At 50.2% G+C, this 24,520-nt stretch overlaps 2 protein-coding genes across 2 annotated transcripts; one reads left to right on the forward strand and one right to left on the reverse strand.

Moving 5' to 3' along the window:
* Positions 1–3,842: 3,842 nt before the first annotated feature.
* LOC142004518 (olfactory receptor 4D2-like) lies at positions 3,843–17,488 on the reverse strand. Its single transcript, XM_074982163.1, has 2 exons — positions 17,163–17,488; positions 3,843–4,797 (listed from the first exon to the last, which is right to left on the reverse strand). The coding sequence occupies exons 1-2, from the start codon at positions 17,486–17,488 to the stop codon at positions 3,843–3,845; spliced, it is 1,281 nt and encodes a 426-aa protein (XP_074838264.1).
* Positions 17,489–19,340: 1,852 nt separating this feature from the next.
* Positions 19,341–20,267, forward strand: LOC142004748 (olfactory receptor 5F1-like). The gene has a single exon (XM_074982424.1). It carries the CDS (start codon positions 19,347–19,349, stop codon positions 20,265–20,267), a length of 921 nt encoding a protein of 306 aa, XP_074838525.1. The 5' UTR covers positions 19,341–19,346.
* Positions 20,268–24,520: the final 4,253 nt, after the last annotated feature.

Here is a 24,520-nt window from a genome sequence, read left to right on the forward strand (position 1 = left end):
TATTCCAAACTAAACAAGTCCAGTTCTTTCAGCCTTTCTTCATGGGTCACATTCTCTAGACCTTTAATCATTCTTGTTGCTCTTTTCTGGACCCTCTCTAATTTCTCCACATCTTTCTTGAACGGCGGTGCCCAGAACTGGACACAATACTCCAGCTGAGGTCGAACCAGCGCAGAGTAGAGCGGGAGAATGATTTCTCATGTCTTGTTCACAACACACCTGTTAATGCATCCCAGAATCATGTTTGCTTTTTTCACAACAGCATCACACAGTTGACTCATATTTAGCTTGTGGTCCACTATAATCCCTAGGTCCCTTTCTGCTGTAGTCATTCCTAGACAATCTCTCCCCATTCTGTATGTGTGAAACTGATTGTTCCTTCCCAAATGGAGCACTTTGCATTTGTCCTGATTAAACTTCATCCTGTTTACCTCAGACCATTTCTCCAATTTATCCAGATCACTTTGAATTATGACCCTATCCTCCAAAGCAGTTGCAACCCCTCCCAGCTTGGTATCATCTCCAAACTTAATAAGCGAACTTTCTATGCCAATATCTAAATCATCGATGAAGATGTTGAACAGAACCGGTCCTAACACAGACCCTTGCAGAACCCCACTTGTTATACTTTTCCAGCAGGATTGAGAACCATTAACTACTCTCTGAGTACGGTTATCCAGCCAGTTATGCACCCACCTTATAGTAGCCTCATCTAAATTGTATTTGACTAGTTTTTTTTATAATAATATCATGCAAGACTGTTTCAAATGCTTTACTAAAGTCTAGCTATACCACATCTACCACTTCTCCCCTATCCACAAGGCTCGTTATCCTATCAAATCTCCTTCAATCTTCTTTGCTTAGGAGAACACCTGCCTAGTGGCCTTCACCTTTACACCAGGGTCTGGCTTGCTAAACCTTTGACCATTTCTGTTGTTCTTCTCTGGATTGTCCAATTTGCTCACATTTTTCCTAAAGTGCGGCTGTAATAAAATACAGCCCAGACATTGAACACGACATTCCTATCTGGGACCCCCTGGGAAGGGCTGCCACCTTGGGGACCTTTCCCCACTCTCATGAGAGCACATTGTTCCTGTGGCTGGTTCATATCTCCACTTCTCTCTAGGGTGGGAACTCTGCAATCCTACCCTTCTCTGACGGGGTCTCTGAATTACCCCTCCCTGGGTGCCTCCTGCACTACCTGGTAGGTCCTACTTGGTTTGGACCCAGCCACAGGCACAAAGGCCAGTAACAGCATGCAGGGACATGAAAGCTCTTTCCACATATGGTTGGCCCACTGATTTCCCGATGCTTGGCAAGACCTTCCAGACCCTATGTAGCAACAACCGGCTTTGACAAACTCTGTTCTCTCTGCGCCCTAGCCTCAAGCAGTGCCGGTTGCTCAGTTTGTCTCTGTGTCTTCATCCTGATGGCTCTGTGTCTTCTTATTATCCTGCAGGAGAGTCACCTACTTTCTTTTTAAACCTTCAGGGTCTTTTTATCTCAGGGGAGGTCTACACAGGAAAGTTATTTTGAAATAACTTTGCTGGCCTCTACTCAATGCAGCTGTTATTTCAAAATAATTTGGGACTAGGGATTGGCTTATTCTGAGATAGGTAAACCTCACTGCATGCAGAATACCACCTATTTTGAAATCGGCTCTATTGTGTGTTGATGCTCTGTTTCGAAATAGCTGAAGGTTACTCTGAAATGCACTTTGTGGGTAGTGGAGTTATTTCGAAATAAGTTAGTCCAGAAAATTTCTTCGGGTGCATCTACACTTGCATTCCTCTTTTGAGGGAGTTATGCAAATGATGGAAATTGAAAATGCAAATGAGGTGCATATTTGTATATTTGGTGCCTCGTTTCTATATGCTTATTTTGAAAGAGCTTCTTTTGAAAGAAGAAAGCCAGTGTAGACGCTGCTCTTTCCAAAGTAAACCCCATCTCTGAAAGAATCCTTCTTTCCATTAAATAAAGGGGGCGGGTAGGTCAGAGTAGGGTGGGGTAGAGAAGGACTGGGGTGAGGTGGGGTGGGACTAGGGAGGGGTCCTGGGTCGGAGTGGGGCAGGGTAGGGTCAGAGCAGGGTGGGGTAGAGAAGGAGTGGGGCGAGGTGGGGTGGGGTCCCGGGTCAGAGTGGGGTGGGGTGGGGTGGGGTGGGAATGGGGCGGGGGTCAAGCTTGACGTCGGGCCGAGAGAACGCTGGGAAGCAGACCGCGCCGGTGAATACTTCGAGCCACTGGGAAGCATGGGCGTGGCCGGCCCACGGGCCCATCTCTTCACCTTCACGCGCATGCAGCATCCTCTCTTATCAGGCAGCCAGCGCCAGGCCAGCCATGCTGGGGACCAGCTCTGCGGCCGGCCCTGGTTCCCAGCAACGCTGCCATGGGAACAGAGCCCTGACCCACCGCAGGGGCATCTGCGTTGTCTTGTGGGTGACAGTTTTCGGCGGCTGAACAAAACCAACCCGGAAGAGATGGCCGCTCAGCCTGACACGACGGGTATCAAAAATGGAAGGGCGATACTGAATGCGAGTCATTAACACTGGATCACAGGTGCAGGTACACCCTGAACCTCTCTAATCCAGGACTCACTCTTCCGGCAACATCCATAATCCAGCATGATTTTTTAATTGGCCGGATCATCACTTATTATGGGCGTGGCCAAGTTTTCTGTGATCCCAGAAACTTTGTTTCCAGCCACCAGTCCTGGCTGTCAGTGTTCTGTGCTGGTAGTCGGCTGTAATTTACCCCTAAATGTCTCCTAAGAGCCCAGCCGGCAGTGGACATGTTGGCAACGTGCCAAACAATATTGACCTCCCGTGGTCTGGCAAATTCTCCCATTTGAATCATACAATCATAGAATACTAGGACTGGAAGGGACCTCAAGAGGCCATTGAGTCCAGCCCCCTGCCCCAACGGCAGAGCCAAGTACTGTCTAGACCATCCCTGACCGACATCTATCTAACCTGTTCTTAAATATCTCCAGTCATGGAGATTCCACAACCTCCCTGGGCAATTTTATTCCACAGGTTGACCACCCTGACAGTTAGGAGCTTTTTCCTAATGTCCAACCTAAACCTCCCTTGCTGCAGTTTAAGCCCGTTGCCTCTCGTTCTATCCTCAGAGGCCAAGAAGAACAAGTTTTCTCCCTCCTCCTTATGACACCCTTTTAGAAACCTGAAAACCTCTATCATGTCGCCCCTCAGTCTTCTCTTTTCCAAACTAAACAAGCCCAATTCCTTCAGCCTTTTTTATAGGTCACATTCTCTAGACCCTTAATCATTCTTGTCGCTCTTTTCTGGACCCTCTCCAATTTCTCCACATCTTTCTTGAACTGTGGTGCCCAGAACTGGACACAATACTCCAGCTGAGGCCTAACCAGCGCAGAGTAGAGCAGAAGAATGACTTCTCGTGTCTTGTTCACAACACACCTGTTAATGCATCCCAGAATCATGTCTGCTTTTTTTGCAACAGCATCACACTGTTGACTCATGTTTAGCTTGTGGTCCACTATAACCCCTAGATTCCTTTCTGCTGTACTCATTCCTAGACAGTCTCTCCCCATTCTGTATGTGTGACACTGATTGTTCCTTCCCAAGTGGAGCACTTTGCATTTGTCCTTATTAAACTTCCTCCTGTTGGGCACAGGTCAGGTCCAGAGGTGCCGAACTAGAGAGGTTCAACCTGTATCTTAACAATAGCAAACCAGAACAAGTCTCGGGGGGTTGTCGTGTTAGTCTGTAGCTTCTCAAAAAAACACCAAGCAGTCCTGTAGCACCTTAAAGACTAACAATTTTATCTATTAGGTAATGAGCTTTCTTGGGGCTAATGTTTAATAATTATGCCTTTATTCCCCTCCCTGAGAAGAACGCTCTGTTTATCAGTCTCTGGACTGCCTTCTGCATCTTGGCATTCCTCAGAGTATAGATTATGGGGTTCAGCATCGGGGTGACGACGGCGTAAAGGACCGAGACCGCCTTGTCCATGGGGAATTTCCGGAAGGGCCGGGCGTAGATGAAGATGCAGGGCACGAATATTAAACACACCACCATGATCTGGGTTCCGCAGGTGGACAGAGCCTTGGGCTTCCCTTCCAGAAGGTGCGTCTTGATCTTGACTAAGATGATGGTGTATGAAATGAGCAGGAGGAGGAAGATGACTATGACAATCACCCCGTTGTGGGAGACCGTCAGCCGCTCAAAGAGGTACGTGTCGGTGCAGGCCAGTTTGATGACTTGCGGGACGTCGCAGTAGAAGTTGTCCAGGACGTTTGGCCCACAGAACGGTAGCTGGAGGATTAGCACAATCTGCACAGACGAGTGAGCCAACCCACCCAGCCACGTGCCCGCCACCAGCCCCATGCACACACCCTGGTTCATGATAGTCAAGTATTGCAGCGGTTTATGGATGGCCACGTAGCAATCGGCCGCCATCACCACCAGTAAAAAGACCACGGCACCGGCAATGAAATGGAAGAAGAACGTTTGGAGGATGCACTGATTGAACGAGATGGTTTTGCTCTGGGAGAGGAGACCCAACAGCATCTTTGGCACGCTGACGGTAGAGTCGCTGATATCGATGAACGCCAGGTTGGCCAGCGGGAAGTACATGGGGGTGTGGAGCTGGTGGTCGGAGATCACGGTGGTGATGATGAGGACGTTTCCCAGCCAGGCTGTCAGGTAGACAAAGGAGAAGATGATGAAGAGGAATTGCTGAAGTGTGGGACTTTGGGTGAGGCCCAAGAGGATGGATTCTGTCACTGGGCTGGTGAGGTTCTGCTGCTCCGTTGTGCGTCTTGAACACAGACCTGAAAATGGAAGGATGATAAGGACAATAATTAACAAAAAGTTCTTGTCACATTTTCTACCTTTAACTTACTGACACAGAACGATTGTTAAAGGCAGCCTAAGAAAGATGTTGGGTTTAGCTCCAGGTTTGGACTGTTCTGTATTTTCCTAAACTAAATACAGGCTGAACTTCTCTTGTCCAGAACCCTGGGGACCTGACTGGTGCTGGATGAGAGAATTTGCTGGATCACGGGAGGTCACCATTGTCTAGCGCGCTTTCCACACTTCCGCTGCTTGCTGGGCTCTTAGAAGACATTTGGGGTAAATTAGAGCTAAATAACAGCACAGGGCACTGAGAGCCAGGACTGGTGGCTGGAAACAAACTTTATGGGACCACAGGACACTTGGCCACACCCATAATAAGTGGTCGTCCGGCTAAATAAAATCATGCCAGATTACAGATGTTGCCAGACAAGAGAGTTCTGGATTAGAGAGGTTCAACCTGTACTATCTTCTCAGACCTTCTTCAGCAGACCCAGGGGTTTTGCTCACCAAACAGAACCTAGACATTCTCAACTTGTGTCTCACAAACAAGTGTCGGGAGGTCTCTATGACCGAAGCGACCTGCACACAAGGTTGAATGGGAGTAAGGTCCCACCGAGACAGGACTGGAGCTAGGATGCAAAAACTTGAGGTCCACCCAACTAAGAAATTCAGAAGCTGAATGTTTGGTCTCAGTATCAGAGGACCTGAGTACTGATACCCCCTATTAACACAATGAGTAACTTTTCCATCCCTTATCATGGCTCATCCACCAGACCTTGCACCTCCTAGGCTGGTCTCTCAGAAGCAGGTGCTCAGGTGTGAACAATTGGGCCCCCCCACGTTATGGTGCTTCTGGATTCTGCAGCTGCGCTTTGAATGCCAGTGTCTAGAAATGATGAACAGGGCAGCTAGGTGTGTCCTTCGCCTGAGATGGTCGGGTGTGGACAGCTGTAACGTTTGGGGCAACCTCTAGAGCTGTTTGAAACAGCCATTATCTCCAGCAAAACCTTCCCATGGGAAATAAATGGATAGTTATGGTTCAAACTTTAGTCACAGGGAATTCTTCTCAATAAAGCAAAATAAGGTTTGTTTCATGGCTATTCGTGCCCCGTTTTTTGTTTTGAACCCATTTGTGTTGAGGTTTTCGTTTGGATCTGCCTTTCAAAAAAATCAACCAAAATGTTCTAGGGTTTTTTTTTCCCCCTACTTCCCATTTCGTCCCGGCCTCTTTCTCTCCCTTTTTTTCTCTGCCACTGGGAAAAAGGAGGAGGAGGGAGAAAAGCAAGTGTGAGGTCAGAAAAGCCACTTTAACCTCAGTTTTTGCTCATTCAAAACTATAAAAATTCCAAGTTTTGATTCAATGTTTAAAGAAAAAAAATTCTTTGGACTTTTCAGATGATTTTTAGAAACTATTAACAGATTTTTTCCCCATCCCCAATTTGTTGACAACATTTTGTGTTTACTTCCTTTTTTGTCTGTGTCTCTAAAAGAATGTTCACCAGCTCCAAAGCAGAGAGGGGCAGTTGTGAGCAAGGGGGAAGAATGGCTTTGTAGGTAAAACAGCAGCCTTGGGAAGACAGGTACAAATGTTTATTCTGCCACAGGTAGCCTTTGTGCTCTCAAATAACTCCCATCCTCTCCAGGAAAATGAAGGACATATGTGACCCACTTCTCATGGACTTCCCATTGATCAGTGGATTACCTAACCTCTCTTTTGAAAAGTCACAAACTCTGCCTTGGTTTCCCTGGTTAGTCAACATTTTAATGGAATGGGCAATTCTGTTAATGACTTAAGAGCTTGCGTGTTACTGAAGAAAAATTTTCACAGCACTAATGAAAGGGAGGCAGCCGAGCTGTCTTTTATATTCAAATTTGGCACATTAACAAGTGGTTTGAACCGGGATGGGAATTTTCTGAGTCACTATGGGGCTCATTTGCATACTTGGCTTAATCTAATTCTTGACCTCTCCCCCCACCGCTCCACTCTCTGATTTGCTCACCATGACCATTTTTTTTTCTTATTTGTCCTCCTTGCTTACTGTTTTTGGTTCTCTGTGCCTTAAATAGTGAGTCTGCTCTGGTCTGGCTCTGGGCTGAAGAAGTGGGTCTGTCCCACGAAAGCTCATCACCCAATAAATTATTTTGTTAGTCTTTAAAGTGCTACTTGACTGCTTTTTTGTTCTGAAATGGAGGGGGGGTTATGTGAGACTCAGACTGGATGTGTGTGAGACAAGCAGAGCAGCTCCCAGCGGCTAAGGATGACCCCTGGGCTGTACCCTGGGCTGGCAGGTAACACCTCTGCCCTGAGCGCAGAGCAGGGAGGAGCCGAGCTGGGTTTGAATGGGAGCAGTTAGGAGCTGGGGGAGAGGGAGCTGGAGGGCAGCCAGCCTGGCGAGGGGGGAAGCTGCACCCCAGAGGGGCACCCCTAGGGCTCCTCTCCCCAGGACGGGTTGGAATGACCGTCTCTGCCGGCTGTACTGACCCCTCTGTGCTGAGCTGGGCTCTGGCGCCTCATAAACCTCCTGTTCTACCTGCTGCGTGAGAGTCACTCCTGCCTGCAGGCGGGGGGCAGCGCTTGGGGACCCCTGAACCCCATCACAAGGTGTCATGCTGTATCTCCCCCCGTGAGCCTCGTTGGCCATGGTGTCCCACCACTACAGCACTGTCCGCCTCAAGCTGGGCAACCTCAGAGACTCCCTACCTTGGTGACGCTTTTAAGTCATGGAAGTTTAAGAGGGGCCTGCCCAAAGACCACACTCATGATGTTGTGACGTAAAGGCCTGTGTCTACCGGCTGAAGTAGGATGATTTAGTGGGGGTTGGTCTTGCTTTAGGGCAGGGGGCTGGACATGATGGCCTCCTGGGCTACGTCTACACATGCAGCCAACATCGAAATAGCTTATTTTGATGTTTCGACATCGAAATAGTGTATTTCGATGAATAACGTCTACACGTCCTCCAGGGCCGGCAACGTCGATGTTCAACTTCGACGTTGCTCAGCCCAACATCGAAATAGGCGCAGCGAGGGAACGTCTACACGTCAAAGTAGCACACATCGAAATAGGGATGCCAGGCACAGCTGCAGACAGGGTCACAGGGCGGACTCAACAGCCAGCTGCTCCCTTAAAGGGCCCCTCCCAGACACAGTTGAACTAAACAACACAAGATACACAGAGCTGACAACTGGTTGCAGACCCTGTGCATGCAGCATGGATCCCCAGCTGCAGCAGAAGCAGCCAGAAGCCCTGGGCTAAGGGCTGCTGCACACGGTGACCATAGAGCCCCGCAGGGGCTGGAGAGAGAGCATCTCTCAACCCCCCAGCTGATGGCCGCCATGGAGGACCCGGCAATTTCGACGTTGCGGGACGCGGATCGTCTACACGGTCCCTACTTCGACGTTCAACGTCGAAGTAGGGCGCTATTCCTATCTCCTCATGAGGTTAGCGACTTCGATGTCTCACCGCCTAACGTCGAAGTTAACTTCAAAATAGCGCCCGACGCGTGTAGACGCGACGGGCGCTATTTCGAAGTTGGTGCCGCTACTTCAAAGTAGCGTGCACGTGTAGACGCAGCCCTGAGGTCCCCTCCAGCCCTGAGAGTCTGTGATTCTGATTCATTTTCCTGTTCACTTCGCATTCAGTCTTTTTCTAGAAATGCAGAGGACTCTGTACTGAGTATGTGGTAACAGACCACCCCCCTTTCACTTCAGTGCTGAACGAACGAGGTGTGAATGAGCCGGGGGGAGCCAAGAACTTCCCAACAGCTGCAGGAGTTGAGAGGGGAATGGGACCCTGTCCCAGGAGAGCAAAGACCTGTCGAGTCATAGAATCCCAGACTCCTAGGGCTGGAAGGGGACGCAGGAGGTCATTGACTCCAGCCCACTGCCTAAAGCAGGATCAACCCCAAATAAATCATCTCAGCCAGGGCTTTGACAACCATGGACTTAAAAATCTCTAGGATGGAGATTCCACCACCTCTCTAGGTAACACATTCCAGTGCTTCACCGCCCTCCTGGGGAAGTAGTTTTTCCTTATACCCGTCCTACACCTCCCCCTCTGTAACTTCAGGCCATTGCTCCTTGTTCTGCCATCTGTCACCACTGAGAACAGCCTCTCCCCACCCTCTTTAGAGCCCCTTCTTCAGGAAGTTGAAGGCTGCTATTAAATCACCCCTCACTCTTCTCTTCTGCAAACTAAATGAGCCCAAATCCCTCAGCCTCTCCAGGCCTTGTGCTCCAGCCCCCTGATAATTTTAGTTGCCCTTCTCTGAACCCTCTCCAGTGCATCCACATCCTTTCTATACTGAGGGGCCCGAGAACTGGACACAATACTCCAGTTGTGGCCTCGCCAGTGCTCAGTTAAGGGGAATAATAACTTCTCTAGATCTGCTGGAACTGCTCCTCCTAATGCGCCCTGATATGCCATTGGCCTGTGGGATTTTCTCCTTCCATCAGACATCTCTGCCAGCTTAAGCCATTTAGAGGTGTATTCACTCCGTGAGGGGTAAATAATATGTCCCCAACGATGTCATTCTTTCCTTATCAGTGGGCCTCCCAGCGCGTGTCCTCCTGAATAAGAATGCCTATCGCAGCCATCCCATCCCGCCTTGTATGAATCAAGAATCCTCACCTTCCACCACCTGCTGTGGTTGTGACCTCAGAGCCAGCTGCCTCCGAACTATGAAAGCAGTCAAACCTCAGAGCTGATCGTTGCGGCCCTGGCCGGCAGGGGACGAAGACCCGGTTCCAAGGAGGAGACAGCCCCAGACATCATACCGTTATAGTCACATTATCCCACACAATGGCAGGAGCTAGGAGCAAGGAGACAGCAAAACCCCTTGAGCTTTAGTAGGTGTGACCCAGAAAGTCGTTGCTTTGGAGATAAGGGAATTCATCCACAAGAAGAAGAATCAATGAGAGCTCCGTGGCTTGTTTCCATCTCTCTTGCTGTAGCTGTGCCAACTCTAGAGAAATCCCCACGTGCCCTGAGATGGCATTAGAGGACAAAGCGGCCCTTGGACTGGCCCCTGAAGCAGAGATATTCTTGTAGCTGCAGGCCTTTGTTCCTGGCAGTGACAGGGAAAGAGCTCAGCAGGGAGTTAGTGACGGTGCGGAAAATTCAGGGCATCTCAGTTCCATGCCCACCGCAATGATGAGAACGGGGGGTAATTGTATTTCGGTCTCCCTCATGGGTCTCTTTGATATCTATGATCAAAGACCTCTGTTGACAGGCTGATAACACCTGGTGAGATACAATTCAAAAGATCAGTCAACACAACAAAGTGATTCCAGAATAGCTTATTCCAGAGTTATTATTCCAAAATAGACTGTTCCGGAATAAGGTGTCTACACTACAGGGAAGCCCGGGAATAAGCAAACCTTGCTCTAAAATAGTGCGTCTACTCACCATAGCGCCTAAGTCGAAACAGAGCCATTAGACGCACACTATGGCTTATTTCGAGATAGGCTGTATTTGCTGCCTACACATCTCCTGTTTCAAAATGCCAATGTCAAAGAGGCACTCCCTCCGCAGAATTATGGACATCAGCTGGCAGGAGAAAGTTTCAAATGCAGATGTCCTGGTAAGAGCTGTCATGCCCAGCCCTCATAGTGACCCTCAACAGCAGAAGGCCACATTGGCTTGGTCGTGTGAGAAGAATGGGTGACAAATGTCTTCCCAAAGAAATCTTCTTTGGTGAACTGTCACATGGGTTGAGAACAAGAGGCAGACCAAAGCTAAGCTTCAAGGATACATGCAAAAACACCAGGAAAAAATTCAACATTGATCCAAGATCCTGGGAATCTCCCTCATCAAATACCTGGAGACCATTGCTACGAGAGGTCACATCATCCCCTGATAGTATATGTGCAAGCCACACAGCAGAACGTCATCTTAGAAGGACGAAATCTGAGACTCAAGAATTTGGAAATAGACCGACATGCGGTGATTGCAATCTACCATGCAAATCCAATATCGGATGGCTAAGCCATGAGAAAAGCTGCAGGCTCAAATGCTGCCCAGAGATTCTCCCCGCCACTGCTAACCACCGTCTCGCAAGATGAAAAGGGCCCTATTTCAAACAGGCGCTATTCCTTCTACAACCGGTTTATCAAAATCGCCATTGTGAATATACTTTGAAATAGCAGCTTGTGTTGAGTAGACGCTCGCAAAATTATTTTGAAATAGCTTTGCTGTGGAGCCCTCCCTGCATCTACACTAGAAAGTTCTTCTCGAAAATCCAGCCCTTTTTCGAAAGGACAGGCAGAGCACCCACCCACTACATGCACTTTTCCAAGCTGAAATTGAAAGAACACGGCGCTTCTTCTGGAAGCCCTCGTCCGCTCCTGGATCGGGAAGAATGGCTCCTTTCGAAAGCATTGTTCCAAAAAAAGCGTGTGTAGGCAAGTCCATGGGCCCTTTTAGAGCGGTCCTCGGGGTGCCCGATTTTTTGACCCCTGGCCCGTGCTTTCTAAAGAGCCGGGGCGGTGTGGACTCTCGCGATCAGAATGGCAGGTTGATCTTTTGATCTGCTCTTTTGTGTGTGGACACATTCCTTCGGAAGAGATTTTTCAGAAGAACCTCTTGAGAAACATAACTGGAGTGTAGACGCAGCCTTCATGTGTTAGCGAGGTATGAATATTTCAGTTAAAATATCCCTTTTCCTAATTTTATCAGACGCTTCAGAAATGACCGAGATGGTGTTCCTTTTGGTGCATAGAACAGAATGGAGTGGAAGAGAAGCTGTAACCTGTTAGGTTCTGTCCAGGCCAGGGAAGTGTTCAGTAAATGGTGGATTATTTTGGTTCGCCGCTGATTTAAAAAAATCAAAACTAATGTTTAGTTTCAGCTCAAATCATTTTTTCGGTGGGTGATTGAAAATTCGAGGAAGCCTTGACCTTGAAGTGAATTGGCTCATTGGTAAGGTCTAAACAAAATGTTTTGTTCTCTATCCACCTGGGAAACAAATGCAGTTTATACGTCCAGGCATGTTGCCAAAACCAAAGTCAAAGTTTGCTCAAAGCAGAGAAGCTGAACACCACGGCGGCTGGGGCCGGGTTCCCACTTTACCCTGGGCTCAGGGCATTCATCAAAGATAGAGGAAACCTGGATTCACCCCCTTTGTCCCCTCCCCACACACTTGATAACAATAAAGGAGCTGAATGTGGACCTAAGAACATAAGAACCAACCCAAAGGTCCAGCTCAACCAGAGTCCTGTTTTCCACCAGGAGGAATGAACAGAACAGGTGATCACCAAGTGACCCATGCCCTGTTGCCCGTTCCCAGCTTCGGACAGAGGCTCGGGACACCATGCCTGTCCATTCTGGCTTAGAGCCTTTGCTCTACCTGTCCTCCTTGAATTTATCCACTTCTTGGTCCTCCCAACCCCCTCTGGCGAGGAGTTCCTCAGGTGAACTGTGCGCTGTTGGGAAGAAAAACTTCCTTGTGTTGGCTTTAAACCTGCTGTCTAGTCGTGTTATTCAGGGACTCCCTCGTTCTTGTGTTATGGGAAGGCGGAAATAACACTTCCATATTTACTCATGTTTTTATTCTGTACCTTCTCCGTCGTTACAGAATCACACACCAGCCCGGGGCTCCATGGTGCTCTGGGCTGGGATCTCCTCAGCACCTCCCCTGGAAGCTGTTTAACTTTGTTTATAGATATAAATAATTGAACGAGCTGCAGCAGGACGGTGAGTTTGGGTCTCCCGCATCTCAGGGGACCACCTCACCCACCACGCAGCAGAGCTAATCACCGGCACCCGATCTGAGCAGTATTTAGCTTGCAGGAAAGAAGAGTGATGGGCAATTTGATAGCAGCCTTCAACTTTCTCAAGTCAACTGTGTGCCCTGGTAGCCAAGAAGGCTAATGGCATATCAGAGTGCATAAGGAGAAGCATTTCCAGCAGATCTAGAGAAGTTATTATTGACCTGTATTCAGCACTGGTGTGGCCACGTCTGGAGTATTGTATCCAGTTCTGGGCTCCCTAGCAGAGAAAGGGTGTAGATGCATTGGAGTGGGTGCAACAGAGGTCAACGAAAATGATTAGGGGGCTGGAGCACATGACCTATGAAGTGAGGCTGATCTGGGCTTATTCAGTTTGCAGCAGAGAAGACTGAGGTGGAGATTTAATAGCAGCCTTCAACTTCCTGAAGGGGAGCTCTAAAGAGGATGAAGAGAAGCTGTTCTCAGTAGTGAGGGGTGGCAGAACGAGGAACAATGATCTCAACTTACAGGCAGCGATGTGTAGGTGGGCTGCTTGGAAGCACTGTTCGACCAGGAGGGAAGTGAAGCACTGGAGTGTGTTACCGAGAGAGGTGGTGGAATCTCCATCCTGAGGGGTTTTTAAGGCCTGATTTGACACAGCCCCGGCTGGGATGATTCCACTGGGGATGATCCTGCTTTGCGGTCCAGCCTGGGAGTCTATGATTTTATTTCCTGACGAATCACTGCGAGCTCAGAAAGCCACCCTGGCCAGCAGGCCATACGTGGAGGGTGTGGAGCTGGCAGTCAGTGCTCCTGGTGGCAGTGGTGGTGACGTTTCCCAGCCAGATGTTCACGCAGAGGATGAGGGAAACCACAAAGGGGAATCGCTGCATCTCCAGACTCCGAGAGCAGTTCAGAGAGCAGATTCTGTCGCTGGGGGTGGTGGGGTTCCACTTCCCCATTTACAGACCTCAGACTGTCCCTGCAGAGACAAGGCTGATGAGAGTTACTATGAATTGTTGGCATCTCAGAGGCATTAAACCCACAAAAATACACCTTCAGCGAGTCCCTTTGTTTGCCAGATTCCACTTCCAGAGCTGCATCAACCTGCGTCAGGAGAATACACGAGGCCCAGCTGGGCTCAGCTCCAACCCCATGTCCTTGGGAGTGGAGGGGAAATCTGTCTCCGTTGCCTTCCTGCAGCCTGGGTGGTGCTCCCTGGCCATGTCCAACGAGCTCCTGACCAGAAGGCTGGGAAGGAGGTTAGTTTGCAGAGTGTGTGCTGAGGCCCAGGCTCCCAGAGTCTCGGGGTTCTTCTACTGAGGCTCCCACATGTTAAGTGGGAGGGAGGTGGCAGCCGAATTCTCACAAGCTAGGAGAGATCCTGAAAAGCACGATCTGAAAAGCACCATTTTGGAGCATTCGGACACCCGGTTCAGAACCTTCAGGGATGGTCTTTGACCCCTACAATCTCTAGACAAAAGCTGTGTCTACACTTGCAGTCCTCTTTCGAAAGAGGCATGCAAATGGGGGGAATCGAAAGTGCAAATGAGGCACTGATTGACATGTCTGACATTCATTAGCATATTCTCCTTTCGAAAGAAAAAAAGCAGCTTAGACGGGACTCTTTCAAAAGTAAACCCCATCTTTGAAAGAACCCTTCTTCCGATTTTGTTTCAGGAAGAAGGGTTCTTTCAAAGATGGGGTTTACTTTCGAAAGGGCCCCGTCTACGCTGCTTTTTTTCCTTTCGAAAGAAAAACATGCAAATAAGGTACCAGATATGTAAATCAGTGCCTCATTTGCTTTTTCGATTCCCCTCATTTGCATGCCTCCTTTGAAAGAGGACTGCAAGTGTAGGCACAGCTCAAGAGAAGGAATTGAGTCAGGTCAAGTTTAAGAGCGATAGCACGCGCCCAACATTTCTGAGACATCAAGTCACAGTGAGATGCAGTTGTGAGATGTATTAACAGGACAGTGGAGAACAAGATGCGAGAAATCATTCTTCCACTCTACTTTGCTCTCATTAGGCCTCAGTTGGAGGAACGTGTCCAGTTCTGGGCAACACGTTTCAAGAGAGATGTGGAGAAATTGGAGAAGGTCCAGCAAAGAGCAACAAGAATGATGAACGGTCTCGAGAACATGAGCTGTGAGAACGTGAAAGAAATGGGCTTGTTTAGTGTAGAAAAGCGAAGACCGAGAGGGGACATGATAATGGTTTTGAAGAACCTCAAAGAGGGTTACAAGGAAGAGGGAGAAAAATTGTTCTCCTTGACCTCTGAGGATAGAACAAGAGGCAACGGGCTTAAACTGCAGCAAGGGAGGTTTAGGTTGGACATTAGACAAACTTCCTAATTGGTCAAACACTGGAATAAATGGCCTGGGGAGGCTGTGGAATCTCCACCCCTGGAGATATTTAAGAACAGGTTAGACAGACACCTATCGAGGATGGTCTAGACAATGCTTGGTCCTGCCATGAGGGCAGGGGGCTGGACGTGATGACCTCTCGCGGTCCCTTCCTGTTCTAGTGTTCCATGAGTCGATGATTTCAACCCCAACAGTTTCTGGTGCTGAACTTCAAATGCTTAATTAGCAAAAGTGTGAGCACATCAAGATTTCCAGGCGGGCCTTTAGAGGGAAGCATTCTAAGCAGCTTGGAAAGGCTTCAACGCCTATTTTTGAAGATCTGGAGAGCTGTTTGAATATCACTTGAAAGAAAGTGTGTCAATGAGGTATTTCATTTTCCAAAAGGAAAAGATGGTAAAATTCCTAATGCAAAGAAAACAAACACTTGGATTTCACTGGTATTCAAATCCAAATTGTCATTTCCATTTTCAAAAGAAGACTTGACATTCCAAATTCTGATTGAAATTTGCTCACTTTTTTTTTCTTTTTGGGAAATGAAAAAAAATCTATTTTCATTTTTAACAATTGTGAGCATGTCGTTGTGTTTTCAGTCCCTTATCCCAGGTCTACAGATTGGTGAAAAAATGGTGCGTGGAAATGGAGACTTCCCCTGCAGTTTTTTTTACGCTTGAAAAATTCAGTAATGAAATGGCCAGCCCGAATCTTCTGGAAAAAAAAAAGTAGAAGAGAAACCTTCCCCCTCAGAAATGTAGGTTTTGAAGAAAACTTGGTTGTTGTCACGTTTTGCAAGGAACTGAAGGAATTTGGGAAAACTTCCATCCCCTGCTCCCAAGTTTGCTTTCCACCAAAAAAATCCAAATGCCCTTTTCTGTGTTCATAAATGAACAGATAGCAAGTGGTTCCCTCAGTTACTAGCTTTGAAGGAAGTCTCGTCCTTTCGGGCTCCTTCGAGCGACAGTAGTATACACGCTCCTTTTCTTTAACCTCCAATGTTTTCCCGAGTTTTTTGACTAGGAAAAACAAACATAAGAAAACGATTTTCTTCTCTCGTTTTCTCCAAATGTTTACGTTTTTCTCACTTAGCCCAATGTGGGGCTCTGCAAAATGACTAGGAATGTCCCCGCTGTTTTAAAACATGAATCTAATGCGGTTCATCAAGGAGAAGTGAAGAGTCCTGCCCCAGGGACGGACGAATCCCAAGCACTGTTACAGGCTGGGGACTGACTGGCTAAGTAGCAGTGCAGCAGAAAAGGACCTGGGGATTACAGTGGATAAGAGGCTGGATAGGAGTCAACACTGTGCCCTTGTAGCCCAGAAGGCTAACGGCAGACTAGGGTGCACTAGGAGGAGAATTTCCAGCAGATCTAGAGAAGTGGTTGTTCCCTCTATTCGGCACTGGTGAGGCCACATCTGGAGTATCACGTCCAGTTCTGGGCCCCCCAGTATAAAAAGGATGTGGATTTGCTGGAGCAGGTTCAGCGGAGGGAAACAAAAATGATTAAGGATCTGGAGTACATGACCCATGAGGAGAGGCTGAGGGATTTGGGTTTGTTTAGTTTGCAGAAGAGAAGACTGAGGGGGGATTTAATAGCAGACTTCAACTTCCTCAAGGGGCTCTAAAGAGGCTGGAGAGAGGCTGTTCCCAGTGGTGTCAGAAGGCAGAGCAAGGAGCAATGGTCTGAAGTTACCGAGGGGGAGGTGTAGGTTGGATTTTAGGAAAAACTCTTTCCCCAGGCAGGTGGTGAATCACTGGAATGTGTTGCCTAGAGAGGTGGTGGATTCTCCACCCCTAGAGGTTTCTCAGTCCCAGCTTGACAAAGTCCTGGCTGGGATGATTTCATTGGGTTGATCCTGCTTTGGGCAGGGGGCTGGACTTGACCTCCCGAGGTCCTGTCCAGCTCTGTGGTTCTCTCGCTTGATGAGTCTGTATTTCATTGGCTTCTCTGGCCTCTTACTTGTGCGTTGCGAAACGTTTTCTGGAAACCGACAGAAATCCCAAACGACTTTTTTGCAGCGTTGTTCTTCCCCGTGTGGCACACTCCCGCATTTCACCAACGCTTTGGTTAGGAGGAAATCGGTGGCTGGGCGAGACGGTTTCTGGTGGCTGAGCCAGGCCGGCTGTGCTTTGGCCTTGCTGCCGCATGGTTCCAGCCGCGGCTGGTGGGGCGTAGGAGCTGGTGGCAGGGGCAGAGCTGCTTTGTGACACCCCAGGGTGTGGGAAGTGGCTAAACAGCCCCATCTCTCCCCCGGGCCCAGACTGCCGGTTGTACGTGGCAAATTGGTCCCCCTGGGCTGGCTGGCGGTGGCGATGGCTGGGGCCCCCAAGGAGGATGCCCTGGGAGAGGCTCGGTGATATCTGCTGGGCCTGGCGCCTCTCCATGGAGCCGGGCAGGGTGGCAGAGGGGCAGGAGGCTGTCGGCAGGAGGGCGACCAGGAGGCAATTCCTGCAGCAGCCGGCGGAGGCTTCCAGCTCCCGACGGAGGAGCAGAGGTACCAGCCCGGCTCGGCCACCCCCATCGACCAGCTCTCCCACTCCTCCAGCTGGGCCAGAACAGCCCTGGGGCCGGACGCCGCAGCCCCGCATCCCCCCTGGTTAAGCGGCACATCCATGCGGCTGGGTCCCCACCGGCTGCCAGGCAGGGCCACAGCCCAGGGCTCACAGCCTGGCTTGTTCCAGCTGCAGGCTCCCTGCCACGCCCCCCCCCCCCCCACAGCCCTTCCAGTGCCCCAGAAGCCGTGTGGGGGGAGACTGATTCTTGCCACATGAGCCCTCCCTGGGCTCAGAGAGAACCCAGGAGTCCTGGCTTCCAGCCCCCAGCAGTGCCCACCAGCCCCCACTACCCTCCCAGAGCCGGGGAGAACCCAGGATTCCTGAGTCCCAGCCCCCTGCTCTAACCACCAGTCCCCACTGTCCTCTCAGAGCCAGAAAGAACCAAGGAGTCCTGGCTCCTGGCTCCTGCTCTACCCACCCGCCCCCAGCTCTGCCCACCAGCCTCCACTGTCCTCCCAGAGCCGGGAGAGAACCCTGGAGTCCTGGCTCCCGGCCCCCTGCTCTAACCGCCAGCCCCCGCTGCCCTCCCAGAGATGGGGAGAGACCCCAGGAGTCCTGGCTCCCGGCCCCCTGCTCTAACCGCCAGCCCCCGCTGCCCTCCCAGAGATGGGGAGAGACCCCAGGAGTCCTGGCTCCCGGCCCCCTGCTCTAACCGCCAGCCCCCGCTGCCCTCCCAGAGCTGCTCCAGGCCCCTCTCACTCAGCAGAAGACTGCAAACCATCTCTTGGCTTTTCCCAGTCTGGGCCGGACAGCTGAGCAGCGACTCAGTCCTGGCTCCGTAGCCACCTCGGCGACGAGAGGCGGCAGACCCGGTAGGGAGGAGACAGTGACTGCATTCAAAGGGACGAGGGGTGGCAGGGAGCCCGGACTCCTGGGTTCTCTCCTTGGCTCCAGGAAAGGAGTGTGGGTTAATGGGTAGAACCAGGGGTGGCAGGGAACCCGGACTCCTGGGTTCTCTCCATAGCTCTGGGAGGGCAGTGGGCTGTAGCGGTTAGAGCATGGGCCGTGGGGTTTACAGGCACACTACAAAACAGCCCTCGTGCTTTTATTAAAGCTCCGGGAAGCAGGCCACTGTGGATGAAGCACTCTGCACGCCGGTCCCTTGCTCAACCCTCCTTGCACCCAGAGCTGGGGGAGGAAACCCCATGGCCTGCCAGTCTCAGAGGTGAGGTCTGAGATGGTTGTGAGAGCACTGGGCCGAAAGAAACCGGAAGAGGTTCAACAAGGAGAAGAGCGGAGCCCTGCACTAGGGGCGGAAAAAGCCCCAGCACTGTCACAGGCCAGGGACCAACTGGCTCAGCAGCAGTGCAGCAGGAAAGGACCTGGGGGTTACAGCGGATGAGAGGCTGGATATGAGTCAGCAGTGTGCCCTTGTAGCCAAGAAGGGTAATGGCACATTGGGGTGCATTAGGAGCAGCATTTCCAGCAGATCTAGAGAAGTGGCTGTTCCCCTCTATTTGGCACTGGTGAGGCCACATCTGGAGCGTTGTGTCCGGTTTTGGACCCCCCCAGCATAGAAAGGATGTGGAAGTATCGCAAAGAGTTCTGCAGAAGGCAGCCAAAATGATACAGGGGCTGGAGCACATGACCTGCAAGGAGAGGCTGAGGGACTTGGGCTTGTTTAGTTTGCACAAGAGAAGAGCAAGGGGCGATTTTACGGCAGCCTTCAACTTCCTGACAAGGCCTTGGCCGCGATGATTTGGGGGGGTTGATCCTGCTTTGGGCAGGAGGCTGGACTCAACAACCTCCTGAGGTCCCTCCCAGCCCTAGGTGTCTATGATCCTACGAGATATCTCTGGATAGGGATGACACAGACGCTGGTCCCCCTGGTAAGGACTCACCACTCCTCTTCCTCTTCCTACAGGGGATGGACCTCCTGCTGTCGCCAGGGATGGAGAATGGCACCTCAGTGACCCAATTCATCCTCCTCGGCCTCTCCAGCCACCCGACCGAGCAGCTCATCCTCTCTGGGGTCTTCTCAGCCGTCTACCTGGTGGCCCTGGTGGGTAACGTGCTCATCATTGTGCTGGCCAGCCTGGATTCCAGGCTCCACACGCCCATGTATTTCTTCCTGGGCAATCTCTCCATGGTGGACATCGGCTACACCAGCTCCACCGTGCCCAAGATGCTGGCGAATTACCTGTCCCAGGACATGTCCATCTCGTGGGCCGGCTGCCTCTGCCAGATGTTCTTCTTCATCTCCTTCGGGGGCGTCGAGTGCCTGCTGCTGGGGGTGATGGCCTACGACCGCTACGCGGCCATCTGCCACCCACTGCACTACGGCCTGCTCATGAGCCAGCGGGCATGCGCCCTGCTGGCGGCCGCTGCCTGGGCCATGGGCTTGGCCAACTCAGCCGTGCACACCTCCCTGATGTCCATCCTGTCCTTCTGCCGGGATAACGTCCTCCACCACTTCTTCTGCGACATCCCCCCACTCTTCCAGCTCTCCTGCTCCGACACCCGGCTCAACCAGGCCATCACCTTCGTCCTGGGGGGCGCCGTGATCCTGGGCTCCTTTCTGGGCACCCTGGTGTCCTACGTACACATCGTCCTGGCCATCCTCCGGATCCGCTCCAGGGCCGGGCGCCACAAGGCCTTCTCCACCTGCGCCTCCCACCTGACCGTGGTCAGCCTCTACTTCGGCACCATCATCTTCACCTACATCCGCCCCAACGCCGCCTACTCGCAGGAGCAGGACCGGGCCCTGCCTGTGCTCTATGGGATCGTCATCCCCACGCTCAACCCCATCATCTACAGCCTGAGGAACAAGGAGGTGAAGGGAGCCCTCCAAAGAGCCCTGGCTTGGAGCTAGCAGGAGAGGGGCAGGGGCCAAGGGCTGGGAGCCAGGACGCCTGGGTTCCGCCGCCGGTTCTGGGCAGGGAGGGAGAGGTGGGGGGCGGGTCTTGTGGCTTAGAGCCAGGGGGTCTGGCAGTCAGGGCTCCTGGGTTCACCCCAGCCAGGGGAGGGCAGTTTGGTGGGGAGAGTCAGGTCTCCTGGTCCTAAAGCCAGTGGAGAGGGAAACTCTGGGTGTGTGTTTGTGGGTGTGTCTCTTTGTGCGTGCACATGGGTGTGTGTTTGTGTGTGTCTCTGTGGGTGTGTGTTTGTGTGTCTGTGTGCGTGCACGTGGGTGTGTGATTGTGTGTCTCTGTGTGCGTGTACGTGGGTGTGTTTTGAGTGTGTGCATGTTTGTGTGTTCATGCATGGGGGTGTGCGCGAGCACAGGCGTGTGTGTGTGTGAGTGTACATGTGTGTGTTTATTTGAGTATGCATGCTTGTGTGTGTGTGTGTGTGTGCGCTTGTGTTTGTGTACCCGTGTGTGTGTGTGTGTTAGTATGTGTGTGTGTGTGTGTGTGTTTGAGCATTAGTGTCACAGAATCACAGACTCCCAGGGCTGGAAGGGACCTCAGGAGGTCATCTAGTCCAGCCCCCTGCTTCCAGCAGGATCAACCCCCACTAAGTCATCCCAGCCAGGACCTCGTCCAGCCAGGACTTAAAAACCTCGAGGGATGGAGAATCCATCACCTCTCTAGGCAACGCATTCCAGTGCTTCACCAACCACCTGGGGAAGAAGTTTTTCCCAATATCTAACCTACACCTTTCCCTCTTCAACTTCAGACCATTGCTCCTTGTTCTGCCATCTGACACCACTGAGAACAGTTTCTCTCCATCCTCTTTAGAGCTCCCCTTCAGGAAGTTGAAGGCTGCTATTAAATCACCCCTCAGTCTTCTCTTCCGTAAACTAAACAAACCCAAATCCCTCAGCCTCTCCTCACAGGTCTTGTGCTCCAGACCCTTCATCATTTTTGTTGCCCTTCGCTGAACCTGCTCCAGCAAATCCACATCCTTTTTATACTGGGGGGCCCAAAACTGGACACAATATTCCAGATGTGGCCTCACCAGTGCCGAATAAAGAGGTATAACTACTTCTCTAGATCTGCTCGAAATGCTCCTCCTAACACACCCCCATGTGCCATTAGCTTTCTTGGCTACGAGGGCACAGTGTTTACTCACATCCAGCCTTTCATCCACCATAACCCCTAGGTCCCTTTCCATCGTACTGCTGCTGAGCCAGTCGGTCCCCAGCCTGTAACAATATGTGTACTCGTGTTTGAGTATTAGTGTGTGCGTGTGTTTGTGTGTGTGCTTGTGTTTGAGCATGTTTGTGTGTGAGTGTACATGTTTGTGTGTTTCTAGGAGTATGCATGCTTGTGTGTGTGCTTGTGTTTGAGTGTATGCGTGTGCGAGTGTGCGTCTGTGTGTTTGAGCATTAGTGAGTGTATTTGTGTTTAAATAGTAGTGTTTGTTGATGCGTCTTTATGTGTGTGCCTGTGTTTGGGTGTGTTTGCTTGTGTGTTTGTGTCTGCATGTTTGTGTGTGTTTGAATGTAAGCGTGTGAGTGCGTGTATGTGTTTGAATGTACATGGTTGTGTATGTTTGTGTGTGTTTAAATGTACATGTTTGTGTGTGTTTGTGGGTGTGGGTGTGTTTGAATGTACAAGTTTGTGTGTGTTTGTGTGTATGAGGGTGTGTGTTTGAATGTACGTTTGTGTGTGCATGTTTGTGTATGTTTGAATTGACAGATTTGTGTGTGTGTTTGAGGGCATTTGTGTGTATGCTTCTGTGTTCCATAAAAATAAAACTTCAAAATAATTTTCTTTCCAAACCTGTTCTTGGTAACAGTGTGTGTGTGTTTGTGTGTGTTTGAATGTACATGGTTGTGTGTGTTTGTGTGTGTGTGTTTGTGTACGTTTGAATTGACAGGTTTGTGAGTGTGTGTGCGTGCCTGCACGCGTATTTGAGGGCATTAGTGTGTGTGCTTCTGTGTTCTGTAAAAATAAAACTTCAAAATAAGTTTCTTTCCAAACCTGTTCTTGGTAATTATGTTCGGTTACTGGGAAAAACACTCAGCCTTTAAGGGGGAAATAACTTCTGTTTCAAACAGCTTCTGGAATCAAACATTTCCGTTTTTGCTAAAGGCACTGGTCGTTTGGTAAAAATGTTCCCTTTCGAAACAGTGTCTGCAGTGAAATGTTTCCGGTTTTGGTTAAAATGTCCACTTTGGGCTCAAAAATGCCCAGTGTTCAGTAACAATGCTGGAGGCTCAGCATCTTGATCCTTTCCTGGATCGGGAATTGGTTAAAAGACAGAAAACAAAGGGTGGGAATAAATGGTAAATTTTCACAATGGAAGGGGGTAACTAGTGGTGTTCCCCAGGGGTCAGTCCTGGGACCGAGCCTGTTCAACTTGTTCATCAATGATCTAGAAAATGAGGTAAGCAGTGAGGTGGCAAAGTTTGCAGATGACACCAAGTTGTTCAGGACAGTCAAAAGCAAAAGGGATTGTGAAGAACTACAAAAAGATCTCAGCAAACTGAGTGATTGGGCAGCAAAATGGCAAATGAAATTTAATGTGGGTAAGTGTAAGGTAACGCACATTGGAAAAAATAACCCAGATTACACGTACAACATGATGGGGTCAAATTTAGCTACGACAGATCAGGAAAGGGATCTTGGAGTTATAGTAGATAGTTCTCTGCAGACATCCACGCAGTGTGCAGCGGCAGTTAGTAAAGCAAATAGGATGTTAGGAATTATTAAAAAAGGGATCGATAATAAGACAAAAGATATCATACTTCCTCTATACAAAACTATGGTACGCCCACATCTTGAGTACTGCGTGCAGATGTGGTCTCCTCACCTCAAAAAAGATATATTGGCATTAGAAAAGGTTCAGAAAAGGGAGACTAAGATGATTAGGGGTTTGGAATGGATCCCATATGGGGAGAGGCTAGAGAGACTGGGACTTTTCAGTCTGGAAAAGAGGCGATTGAGGGGCGATATGATAGAGGTATATAAAATCATGAATGGTGTGGAGAAAGTGAATACAGAAAAATTATTTACCTTTTCCCATAATACAAGAACTAGGGGACACCAAATGAAATTGATGGGTAGTAGGTTCAAAACTAATAAAAGGAAATTTTTCTTCACACAGCGCACAATCAACCTGTGGAACTCCTTGCCGGAGGAGGCGGTGAAGGCCAGGACTCTATTAGGGTTTAAAAAAGAGCTTGATAAATTTTTGCAGGTTAGGTCCATAAATGGCTATTAGCCAGGGGTGAAGTATGGTGCCCTAGCCTTTGGTACAAGGGCAGGAGATGGATGGCAGGAGATAAATCACTTGATCATTGTCTTCTGTTCTCCTTCTCTGGGGCACCTGGCATTGGCCACTGTCGGCAGACGGGATACTGGGCTGGATGGACCTTTGGTCTGACCCATTATGGCCATTCTTAGCTGCGTCTACACGTGCACGCTACTTCGAAGTAGCGGCAGTAACTTCGAAATAGCGCCCGTCGCGGCTACACGTGTTGGGCGCTATTTCGAAGTTGAAATCGACGTTAGGCGGTGAGACGTCGAAGTCGCTAACCCCATGAGGGGATGGGAATAGCGCCCTACTTCGACGTTCAACATCGAAGTAGGGACGTGTAGACGATCCGCGTCCCGCAACATCGAAATAGCGGGGTCCTCCATGGCGGCCATCAGCTGGGGGGTTGAGAGATACTCTCTCTCCAGCCCTTGCGGGGCTCTGTGGTCACCGTGTGCAGCAGCCCTTAGCCCAGGGCTTCTGGCTGCTGCTGCTGCAGCTGGGGGTCCGTGCTGCATATACAGGGTCTGCAACTAGTTGTTGGCTCTGTGTATCTTGCACTGTTTAATGAAAGTGTGTCTGGGAGGGGCCCTTTAAGGGAGCGACTTGCTGTTGAGTCCGCCCCGTGACCCTGTCTGCAGCTGTGCCTGGCTCCCTTATTTCGATGTGTGCTACTTTGGCGTGTAGACGTTCCCTCGCTGCGCCTATTTCGATGTTGGGCTGAGCAACGTCGAAGTTGAACATCGACGTTGCCGGCCCTGGAGGACGTGTAGACGTTATTCATCGAAATAGGCTATTTCGATGTCGCTACTTCGAAATTAGCTATTTCGATGTAGCGTGCACGTGTAGACGTAGCCCTTATGTTCTTATGTTCTTGTAGGATAAAAGCACCACTTTTGAAACTGGAACGGTTTAAAGAGGTGT

This window comes from Carettochelys insculpta, chromosome 32 (assembly GCF_033958435.1).
Source record: "Carettochelys insculpta isolate YL-2023 chromosome 32, ASM3395843v1, whole genome shotgun sequence".
Taxonomy (NCBI): Eukaryota; Metazoa; Chordata; order Testudines; family Carettochelyidae; genus Carettochelys; species Carettochelys insculpta.